Source organism: Alexandromys fortis, unplaced genomic scaffold, assembly GCF_014885135.2.
Source record: "Alexandromys fortis isolate MF-2015 unplaced genomic scaffold, M_Fortis_MF-2015_v1.1 scaffold_9, whole genome shotgun sequence".
NCBI classification, from domain to species: domain Eukaryota; kingdom Metazoa; phylum Chordata; class Mammalia; order Rodentia; family Cricetidae; genus Alexandromys; species Alexandromys fortis.
This window is the reverse complement of record NW_026067892.1, coordinates 1,488,752-1,500,187: the sequence shown is the minus strand read 5'-3', so window position 1 is coordinate 1,500,187 and position 11,436 is coordinate 1,488,752. Positions and strand designations below refer to the sequence as shown.

The following is an 11,436-nucleotide window of genomic DNA, read 5'->3' as shown; positions in this document are numbered from 1 at the left end:
TGTGTGTGTGTGTGTGTGTGTGTGTGTGTGTGTGTGTGTGTGTGTGTGTAGCCCTGGCTGGCCTGGAACTCCAGAGATTCCCCCTGTAATGACAGGCAGCGAGGTGGGACCACGGATTTCATGGCAGGGGATAAACATGTCATCAGACAGAGCTTACATGGGAAGGAAGGGGAGAGAGAGGGAGAGAGAAAGACAGTGACCTGCCTCCTCAGAGAAATGGCAGAGAGAGAGAGAGAGAGAAAGTGGGGCTTGTCTCTTAAAGGGACAGCACCTGAGTACTGTACCTTGGCACTGTGTACAGACTACATAGTGAGGAAGCAGTCATTGAACCTGGGCTGGCCAGGGCACTGCCTGGTTCATCCTGCCAGGTGGCAGGGGCCAGTAGAATGTCTGAATCCTGACACTCCATGCCTCTGCCTCCTGGTGCTGGGATTAAAGGCATGCGCCACTGCCCAGTGAGTCAATTTATGTTAAGCCTGACTGATCTGGAGGTGTCTGACATTCAAGTATTGTCAAGACAGGGAAATATTTTCCTAGAATTTAGGAGTGAAAGAAAAAGAGTAACTTCTTGTTCAGCGCAGCACATGCGTGCAGGTTCCTCCACACGTACACACACAGCGAGGCACGCAGGGAAGACTTATCCTACACTCGGGCTCCTGAGCGTGCTTGAAAGCCCACCTGGCCTTCGGGGAGTCCACCCTGCTGTGGCTCCCGCTGTTCTCTCCAGGGCTTAGACTCCGAGCCTGGCCGGTTTCCCCGCGCAGTGAGTAACCTGTGTGTTCGCCCCTCCTGTAGCCTGGACGGCAAGGGCAAGGAGACAATGCCCAGTGACTTCTGGGACCATCTGAAGGAGCAGCTGTCGTCTGTGCCCCCTGACTTCAGTTGTGCCCTTGAACTTCTGAAAGAGGTCAAGGAGGTGAGTGGCCGGCTTTGCAGCTCTTCCAAAGCCACCTTAGTGCCCCAGGGGGCAGTGGCTGCAAATCCTAGTTTCCCAGGTGACTAGACAGAACAGGAAGACGTCATGTACAGTAACTACAGCAGGACATGGGAGAGAGCTAAGGATAAAGAGAATCCTGAAGAATTTTGAAGCAGCGGATACAAACGTGCTGAGTGAGTTACCCCATTCGGCTATACTGGTGTGTTCTGCCTTGAAAGTTACAAAACAAAACAAAACAAACAAACAAAAAGAATGTGCTTTATTCGTGGTGGGCGATTGGAGGCACAGTGACCTGCCTTTTTTAGGGACGATATCTTGACAAGCCCTGGGACCGACTGAGCTTGTGCGGGGTTGACCAGCTTCCTTTAGAGAGCTGGGGCCGGAGGAGGCTCTTTCTCTTGTATATTTAGCGCCCTCTGACGAGTACAGAGGGAACTTGCTGCAACCTCAGCAAAGGAACCCAGAGGTGTGTGGTTGCATGGGAGGTCAGCCTCGGCTTCCCAGGGCTGGCTTGAAACAAAGAGGCTCTGGGTGGTAGCTTTGGAAGCTTGCCCACTGAAATAGGTATCAGGAAGCAGTCATGTCTGGTAGGCTTGGAGCTGGCTGCTGGATTCTGCTAAACAGTCGTGATTCCGCCCTCCAGCTCCACGTGTTGTGTGTGCTGTGCAGACACAGGGATAAATAAATTAGAGCCAGTTACCAGGAGCTCACGTTTGGGGATCAGCGACCCCATTGCAGCTCTTCTGATCTCTGCCTTCTCCCTCTGAAATAATTTTAAAAAATAAAGAACTACCCTTTGTAAATTAAGGGTACATTTTTTAGTTCTTTTTTTCAATTAAGATTAATTTTTATTTCCAGTCCTCAGGAGGTAGAAGCAGGCAGATCTCTGAGTTTGAGGCCAGCCTAATCTACAAAGAGAGTTTCAGGACAGCCAGGGCTACACAGGGAAACACTGTCTTGAAAAACCACAAATAAATAAAGTATTTTTATTTTCTGTGTATGGTGTTTTGCCTGCATGTGTATCTGTGCATGCAGTGCCCAGGGATGCCAGAAGAGGGCACTAGAGCCCCTGGTCTGGAGTTAGAGATGCTGTGAGCACCGTGTGGGTGCTGGGAACTGAACCTACATGCTCTCAATGCAGCTCGTCTGTGTTCCACGCACTCTGTGTTTTATTAATCTCTTTATCTCACTCTGTGACAGAGTTATTACTAGCTACGATAATACTCAGCAGAACATGTCTGCCGCAGCTTCCTGATCCTAAAGAGACAGGCTGGTGTTTGTAGGGGGTTGAGCGCTGGGGAAACCGCCAGACTGAGCAGAACGTACTCTTCTGACTTGCCTGGCAGATCCTGTTGTCCTTGCTCTTACCACGCCAGACCCGCCTCAGAAGTGAGATCGAAGAGGCTTTGGACATGGACTTCCTCCATCAGCAAGCTGACCGTGGGGACCTGAATGTCACCTATCTCTCTAAGTACATCCTCAACACGATGGTCTTGCTGTGTGCGCCAGTCCGGGATGAGGCCGTGCAGAGACTCGAGAACATTGCGGATCCTGTCCGGCTGCTGAGGTGTGATGAGTTGCCTAGCCTGCTCCAGGTCCCGAGCCGGGAAGGGTAGCAGACAGTGGGACAGCCGTTAACTGTCTTCTGCTGGAGACAGCTTGGCACCCTGCTCCCAGAAAGACACGCGGTAGACAGAATTCCAAGGTGTGAGGAACATTCCGTTCACACACTTATCTAAGGCACGGCAGCGTGTCTCCTGGTGTATGGCCGTGTGGCGCTTAGGAAGTGCGCTCAGCAAGTTAAAATTGAAAAGCACCAGCGCCCCACGCCTGAGTGCGGAGTAGCGTCACTAGAACTCCGTCTTCCGCCGTGTGGCTTTGCCCTGTGGCCCTTTGCAGGGTTTGACCTCACAGTTTCTCTGTTTGGCTCTCCCAGTGGAGGGTCCCTTGTTTGCACACCGCCACCCCAGGTCTCAGAGGAGAGAGCATGCCCGTGTGCCACCCGCTCCCTGTGGGCCTTGGTCTTGGCTGTCCTGCATGCCCCAGTCACCCTCCTGGCTTCCCTCCCGTCGGGTCCCTTTTCCAGCACTGTTCTCTCCTGCTTAGGGGAATCTTCCAAGTGCTGGGACTGATGAAGATGGACATGGTAAACTACACCATCCAGAGCCTCCAGCCCCAGCCGCAGGAGCATTCCATCCAGTTCGAGCGGGCCCAGTTCCAGGAGCGTCTCAACAAGCAGCCCAGTATGTCTGACTTGAGGGCAGAGGTGCCGACGGCTCACACCTGATGTTTGCAAAGGGCCATTCTGCCTTTTAGGAAGAGGTCGCTTCTTCCCGCAGTGGGAGAGGGAAGGCAGATTAACCAGGAACTCATACCTTTTTTTTTTTTTTTTAACATTTTAATTTAGTGATTTATTTTAGTTTTTTGAGGTAAGATCTCACTCTTCAGCCTTGGCTATTCGGAAACTCATTATGTAGGTCAGCCTACCCCAAACACCTGGTGATGCTCCCACCTCAGCTCCTGAGGGCAGGCACCACCATGCTCAACATAAACAGTACTAGCTAAGGAGAACCGTGGCCTAAAGCCCCATAGGTAGAGGCTTCCACCCCTCCCATTGCAGGCCTCCTCAACCACACCACTAAGTGGCTGACCCAGGCGGCCGCAGACCTCACCACCCCCCCTGCAAATTGCCCCGACACACTGGACTCCTCCAGCACGCCTGGCCCGTCTCCCAGTGACGCCGCTGCCTCGGAGCCGCTCAGCCCTGCAATGGTGCTGTCCCAGGGATTCCTGAACCTTCTCATCTGGGACCCTGAGAATGAAGAGTTCCCTGAGGTGGGGATATGGGGAGCATTTCCTCGTTTTGGGCTCTGAGTGTTGGTTAGAGCGCTCTGACGGCCCCTCCCCCTCCTCAGACCCTGCTGATGGACAGAACCCGACTGCAGGAGCTGGAGTTGCAACGGAACCACCTAACAGTCCTTGCCTCCGTCCTGCTGGTGGCCAGTAGCTTCTCTGGCAGTGTTCTGTTTGGCTCACCCCAGTTTGTGGATAAGCTGAAACGGATAACCAAGTCCCTGGTGGAGGACTTCAACTCCAGGTGAGGGTTAGCAGGAAGGAGCTGGGGAGATGGCTCAGCTGGTAAGGGTGTAGCCCCAGCATGCTTGGACTGGCGGTGGTTGCGCACAGCCCTTAATCTCAGAACGCTGGAAGCAGAGGTGAAGGATCTTTGTGAGGTCAAGGTCAGCCAGGTCTACAGAGCCAGTTCCAGGACAGTATGGGCTACACAGAGAAACCCTGTCTCCAAAAAGACAACAAAAAGCCAGACATGTGGGCATCATCTGTAACTCCAGCGCTTGTGAGGGGTGGGTTCAAGATCAGCTAGCCTAGTCGGCTGGCACGCGGACCGGGTTCAGAGAGAAAGAAGGCAGAGAGCTACTGAGACAAGGCCTGGGGTCAGCAGCTGGCCCCTGGCGTCCTCAGAAGAGTAGGTGGCACCAGGTGTCTCAGGTACTGGCAGGTCATGGGTTACTGGCTCTTCACCACAAATCACAGAGAGAGGCCCTCTAGAACCAGCCAGTGCCTCTTTATCTCTGTAGTAATACTGGGGCGTATGGGGGAGAATGGCAGGGGCACTTTCCAAAAATGGTGTTGTGAGACCTTGAGCTGCAGGCTCGTCTCTCACTGGGCGGGTGATGGCGGCTGGTGCTGGCAGCAGCGTTCCTGAACTTGTGCTGCGCTGAAGCCGAAGATGGCTGAGGAGACGCCCTTCAGCACCGTTCAGTACACGGCAACTTTTACAGAGGTTGCCAGTGTTGGGCTTCGGTGCTGGGCGGCTGGGGTGGGCAACTGTCACTCGTCCCAAGTCCCTAAACTCTTAGCTGCTGCCTGAAGCCACCTACTAGGTGCCAGCTCACCTCTGTCGTGGTCTAGGCCTGAGGAGACCATGCAGACTGTGAGCGAGCAGGTGACCCAGGAAATCCACCGAAGCCTCAAGAACATGGGCCTCGCCCCTCTGAGCAGTGACAACTCGGCGTCTCTGGTAGGACAGCTCCAGAACATTGCCAAGAAGGAAAACTGCGTCCGCAGCGTCATTGGTGAGCGCCCACGCGTGGGCTGTGAGGGTGCTTGGGCGGGGGAAGCCATGTGTGGGCAGTGAGGGCGCTGGGGGCAGCCATGCGTGGGCTGTGAGGGCGCTGGGGGGGCAGCCATGTGTGTGGGCGGTAAGGATGCTGGGGGGGCAGCCATGGAGTGGGCTGTGAGGGCGTTGGGGGGGGGAAGCCATGCGTGGGCGGTGAGGGCGCTGGGGGGCAGCCATGGAGTGGGTGCATCTCCAGGCCCTGAGCACAGGCTTTTCCAGTCAAAGATGGAAAGGGCCTAAAGGAGGCCTGCACACAGGAATTCTGCCCACCCCGCCTGGTTAAAGTCGCTCATTGGGACATCCACACCTGCTCTCCAGCAGGAGGCGTCGCTCTGTAGTACAGACCCAGTTGATTGGAGGAATCGGATGGTTTCTTCTCTGATGTCAATCCCAGGCCTACTGCTGCGGCCCAGGCTGGCCTGGACACTGTCTGTCTCAGGGTGGCCTTGCTCATGGCTTTCCCCGTCTCTGCCTCTGGGTTCTGGGACTACAGATGTGAGCCACACCCCAATACTAAGCAGTCTTGAGTACTCTGAGGTTCGGTAACCCGGTACCTGTGAGAACTAGACAGCTGTCCCCAGACAACTCTGGTCCCCCTCCTCTGTGAGCATGTGACTGAGCAGCAGGACCCCAGGTGCTCTGTGGCTCTAGTCACCTCCCTCTCGTCCTGTGCACAGATCAGCGGATCCACTTGTTCCTCAAATGTTGCTTGGTTCTTGGCGTGCAGCGATCCCTGCTGGACCTTCCTGGAGGCCTCACGCTCATTGAAGCAGAGCTGGCAGAGCTGGGCCAGAAGTTTGTTAGCCTGACGCACCACAACCAGCAGGTGTTCGGCCCTTACTACACCGAGATCCTAAAACCCCTCATCTCCTCAGGCCAGTCTGCCAGAGTGGAGGCTCTCTGAGAGCCCTGGTGCCTGGGACCCAGGGGGAAGGCCCATCTTCCTGGAGTGACATCACCAGTGACCAGGCGTGCAGTGAGTGCCCTCCGCCCCCCACAGCCAGCACACCTGGGCTGTAGGGATCCAGCATGTAAACACCAGCTGGCCCAGACGGCTCCCTAATAAACCTCTGAACTGCAAGCAGACCAGTATTCTTTCTGGGGTGCAGCCGAGGCCAGGCCCTGTGCCCTGCAGTGTCACAGGTGGCTGGCCAGATGCCCGGGTGCCCCCAGCTCAGGGAGGTTCTGAGGAAAAGCACTTTCCTGGAGCCTTCACGTTGCCCAGCCGGCCAGGGCCAGGAGAGGACACTATGAAAGCAAATCAGAGTCCCCTGGGGGTCACAGGTGCTCCAGCAGGAAGTCGGGGGACAGCAAAAGCCCCGCCCCTTCCAGAGGGCCTGCAGAGAAGGCACAGCAGGAAAGTGACTGGCTACAAGCAGCACCCGTAGCCACACCGCAGCGTCCTTGGCTCCCACTCAGGTTATCTAGAGTTCAGGCTGGAACAGTTAGGTCTGCCCTGGTCCCACCTCTGTCCGGTCCTCCTGTGGCCTCATCACTAAGTTTGGAACGCCCGCTCCTCTTGACAGAGGCAAGGTGTGCATTCAGATGGGAGTGGACGTCCATCTCGCCTTGCTCTGCCAGCGCGGGTGGTTGCTGTGTGTGTGTGTGTGTGTGTGTGTGTGTGTGTGTGTGTGTGCGCGCGCGCGCGCGTGTGTGTGAGACCAACACCAAGTGGGACGCTGTGGGAAAGACCTGGGCTCACATTGCTGTCATGCTGACCACAGCAGACAGGTCCCAACCGGCTCCCATGAGGAAAGTGTCCCGTTCTAACCTGGTCCTATGGAACAGACATGAGGATGTGGGGATTGGCTTGTGTGTGCCCTGAAGGCAACATAAAGGAAAATAATGTCCCCTTTTCAGAAGCCGGGAAAGCTGAAGATGGCACAGGGCAGAGACAGCACAAGGTGGTGTCACAGCTGGGTTTGCCCGAGATGTGCTTCTGACCGGTGGCCCCCAGAGTGTGGGGGGAAAAGCGAGCGGGCAGAGACCACTCCAAGTTCTCAGTCTTGTACAACCTCGGCTGGGGGAGGCCCAGGAAAAAGACTCTAATGAACAGGCTTGGCCGTTTAGGGCTCTGATTGCAGTTAGTTTGATTTCTGAAGTCCAGGGGGAGCCTCGTTGTTCAGAGAGCTGCGGCCTCTGGGAACACTTCCCGGGCAGTGGGTGTGGATGCGGGGCTGTGAGAGCCTTGCTAAGTCTGGAGTAACCAACGCAGTAGGCGTTTCTTGTTTCTTCTTGTTCTTCCACATGGAGGAGAGAGACAGGTTCTCTGGTTTATATTCACATTTACAGTTTAGTCTCGCCTACAGCTTTGAGGGCATTTTATTATTTTATTTTATTTTCAAGACAGGGTTTCTCTGTGTAACTGCCCTGGTTGTTCTGGAACTCGCTCTGTAGACCAGGCTGGCCTTGATCCGCCTGCCTCTGCCTCCCAAGTGCTGGGATTTTAAGGAGTGCACCACTACTGCCCAACTCCATGTTTAGCTCATTAAGGATCTGAAGTTTGTACTGGCGTGAGGATCACATGATGTGAGACTGTTATTTGTTGGGGAATTATTATTTTCAGGTGTGTGACTTTTGTTTATGCTGCATTTGTTTAACTCTGTGAAGCTGTGATTCTTTGCTGTCTAAAACACCTGATGATCTAATAAAGCGCTGACCAGCCAATAGCAAGGCAGGAGCAAGGATAGGCAGGGCTGGCAGGTGGAGAGGATGAACAGGAGAAATGAGGACAAGGAGCAAGAGAAGAAGGAGAGGAGGAAGCCAGGAATCAGCCGTGGAAAAGGTATGACAGAAACAGAAGAAGATAGAAGTTCGGAGGCAAAGGTAGTCGGGATAACTTAAGATAAGCTGGCAAGAAACAAGCCGAGCTAAGGCCGGGCATTCATAACTGAGAATAAGCCTCTTTGTGATTTATTTGGGAGCTGGGTGGTGGGCCCCTCAAAAGAGCCAAGAGTAAAACATGGCACAACAGTTGCTTTCTTGTGTGTGGATGCAGCGTTCTCAGCACCACTGTTGAAACCACGGTTGGACTCTGGTTCACAGTGCTGGTACCCTGGCCAACATAATACTCCCCAGTTCTTTAGCTGTCGCCCCAGCTCTATGGAAGGCCAAGGACAGCTTGGGCGATGTATCTCAAGACCCCAATCTGATGTGGGATTCTTCTGTATGCTGAGACCATTGGCTAATAAAGAAGCTTCTTCAGCCTATGGCAGGGCAGAATAGAACGAGGTGGGAATTCCAAGCAGAGATAGGGAGGAAAGAAGGCGGAGTCAGGGAGATGCCATGGAGCTGCTGAAGTGAAGGAGAAGGGCCCGGAACCTTTCCGGTAAGTCACAGCCTCGTGGCAATACACAGATGAACAGAAATGGATTAATTCAAGAAGTAAGAGTTAATGAGAACCCTGAGCTAAAAGGCCAAGCAGTATTGTAATTAATAAAGTTTCTGTGTGATGATTTGGGTCTGGGCGGCTGGGAAACGAACAAGCGGTCTCCATTTACACCCATCTCAAAAAGAAAATACCATACGTGTAAGAAAATACCGTACGTGTAAGAAAATACCGTACGTGTAAGAAAATACCGTACGTGAAAGAAAATACTGTTCGTGTAAGAAAATACCATTTGTGTAAGAAAATACTGTACGTGTAAAATACCGTATGTGTAAAATACCGTACGTGTAAGAAAATACCGTTCGTGTAAGAAAATACCGTTTGTGTAAGAAAATACCTTACATGAAAGAAAATACCATTCGAGTAAGAAAATACTGTATATGTAAGAAGTGTTTATTTTGGCCTTTCTAGCCCATTGGTCCGTATGTTCATCCTTAAACCAGTAAACTTAGTTTCTTTTTTGATTTTTTGAGACTGGGTTTCTCTGACTTTTTGAGCCTTTCCTGGAACTAGCTCTTGTAGACCAGGCTGGTCTCAAACTCAAGGAACTCCACCTGCCTCTGCCTCCCAAGTGCTGGGATTAAAGGCGTGCGCCCCCACTGCCCGGCTAGTGGACATTTTCTTGATTGCCGATTGATGTGGTATGCCTGGCTTTGGTTCAGGTCTGTTGCATGTACCTGTGAATTGTGCGCATAGTACACGTAGCTCTCCCTTTGAGGGCTGCGGGGCCTGCGGCTGGTTCATTTCTGATATTGGTTGCCAGGATTTGAATGATGTTCTCAAAGGCCCACGGTTAATGGCTTGGTGCCTGCTCACACGGTAGGTCATCAGGGGCACACCTTGGAGAGTCCATGGATGGCCGCGATTCTCCATGTTTAAAGGGCTGGCTCCACCTCATTTTGTGAGATGATTTGAGGAACGTTCGCAGGAAGCTGCCTGAGTGGTTGGTAGTTCCTCGTTTCTCAGTTTTGCTGGAGGTTTTGACCGTTGTATTGAACGTTCCTAGAAGACTGCTCTGTTGCTTCTTACTGGCTTTCAGATCCCCAATTCTGGTTCCACTGTCCTCTGACATCTTGCTCTGGGCTTGTCTGCACTGTGTCCCAGTGTGCAGTTAGTGCTACGACCCAACCCACTCTGCAGCAGCTGCTACTACCTCCCCAGCTCCCCACCCACCCCTCGGTGCCCCCACTCCTCTGCCCTCCCCTCCCTCCCTGGCCGATTATCAGTTCTTTGGAGACTTCTCTCTCTCTCTTTTTTTAAAATATTTATTTATTTATTTATTTATTTATTTATTTATTTATTTATTTATTTATTATGTATACAATTACAGATGGCTGTGAGCCACCATGTGGTTGCTGGGAATTGATCTCAGGACCTTTGGAAGAACAGGCAATGCTCTTAACCTCTGAGCCATCTCTCCAGCCCTGGAGACGTCTCTATGCCCCGACTCATTTCCCACTTTGCAGGCTGACCTCCTGCCATTTTGCCATTGGTTCCTGCTTTGATTCTACCGTGGTATGTACAGGTTTGAATCTTTCAGTTCGGGAAGGCTTGTGTGGCCCCAGGATTCATTCTCTTTTGGTATGTGGTTCCTGGGGAACTTGGGAGAGAAGGCATATTCTGCCCCTACTGGCTGGAGTGTTGGCTCATGTCAGAAAGTCTAGTAGTTGGTAGTCTAGAAGTTTGCAACACCCTGCCTGTGCCCTGCCTACTTTGATCTGTGGCTGATAAAGGGGTGTGGAAGTCTATATAGCTGCCCTGTAATACTGGCAAGAGATGCCAGGGACCCCTTGCAAATGACAAACCCCACAAGTTTGCATGAGCCATGAATGAAATGGCATAGGAACTGCATATAACCTACACACGTCCTTCTGTGTGCTTTAAGCAGTTGTTATATACAATAACCTATTGGTTAATGTTATGTAAGTAACTATTGCATTGCCTAGGGAATGGCAAAAGTCTGTGTTCAGTATAATTCAGTGAGGGGCTTTAGAGAGGGCCCAGTGGTTGAGTACTGGCTGCTCTCCAGAGGACGGGAGTTTGATTCCCAGCACCCCCCACAGTGCTCACCACCTTTTAAAACTCCAGCTCTAGGGGACCCAGTGCTGCTTTCTGGCCTCTGCAGGTACATGCATACACATGGCTTTCATTTACACAATTACATGCGCGCGCAAATCGAAATTGAGTTCACAATTGTGGGAGCCCACAAGCAGATAAAGGAGAGTTGTTTTGTATTCTTTGTTGTAAATACCATAGCCCAGGTGTTCATTTCTCATCGTTCTGGAGGCAGGGAGATCATGGACGAAGGCCAGGAAGGGCTGCTTGTGGTGAGGGATCTTTTCCAGGGCCGTTTGTGGCCACCTTCTCATCTCAGGATTTTTTTCCTTGATAGGGGGGTTGCGTGTTTGTGCACTTGGGGTGAGGGGAAGGAGAGAGGCCGTGGTCCTCATAGCCTTCACGCCATGACCTTCTGTTGTCATGTGATGGTGTTCTGTCTTGTGATTTGTTCTTCATGAGCTACGCCTTTATTTGTGTATTTCCCCTACCTTTAGGGTTTTTGAGAGGTGATTTTACTGGAACTCACTCTGTAGACCAGGCTTGGATTAAAGCCTGCGCCACCACTGCCCAGCGACCATCAGGATTAGTTACTGTGCCTGTATATGCAGATGGGCACGTGGTTCTGTGAGGGTCAAAGGACAACTCTGAGCATTTGGGTTCCAGGGATTGAGCTCAGGCTGTCAGTCTTGGTGGCAGGAGTGTTTATCCCGACCCTACTTAAGCAACCCCTTTTACTTTGCCTTGAATGTCGCTCCATATGAGTTCCTTGGGGACATGTGGTTGATCCATCCACCCTAACCTAACCCAGGCCTTTGCATGCATACAGGGCAAGTTCCCTTCTATCCTGCACTCTTAATTTTGGACCACATTAGCTTTCAAAGTTTTTTTTTCTTTTTTTTTTTTTTTTGTTTGTTT

The 11,436-nt window shown here is 52.3% G+C and overlaps 1 protein-coding gene across 2 annotated transcripts in view; it reads left to right on the top strand.

Moving 5' to 3' along the window:
- Nucleotides 1-6,156, top strand: part of Tcp11 (t-complex 11) — a 19,049-nt gene extending 12,893 nt beyond the window's left edge. Inside the window, exons 3-9 of one of the 2 annotated variants that reach the window (XM_050141249.1) lie at nt 796-916; nt 2,284-2,504; nt 3,044-3,180; nt 3,558-3,772; nt 3,853-4,034; nt 4,868-5,031; nt 5,753-6,156. In XM_050141249.1, coding sequence (XP_049997206.1) covers nt 796-916; nt 2,284-2,504; nt 3,044-3,180; nt 3,558-3,772; nt 3,853-4,034; nt 4,868-5,031; nt 5,753-5,979 — 1,267 coding nt within the window. In that variant the 3' untranslated portion in view covers nt 5,980-6,156. The other variant, XM_050141260.1, reaches the window with a different exon arrangement.
- The last annotated feature ends 5,280 nt before the right edge of the window (nt 6,157-11,436 follow it).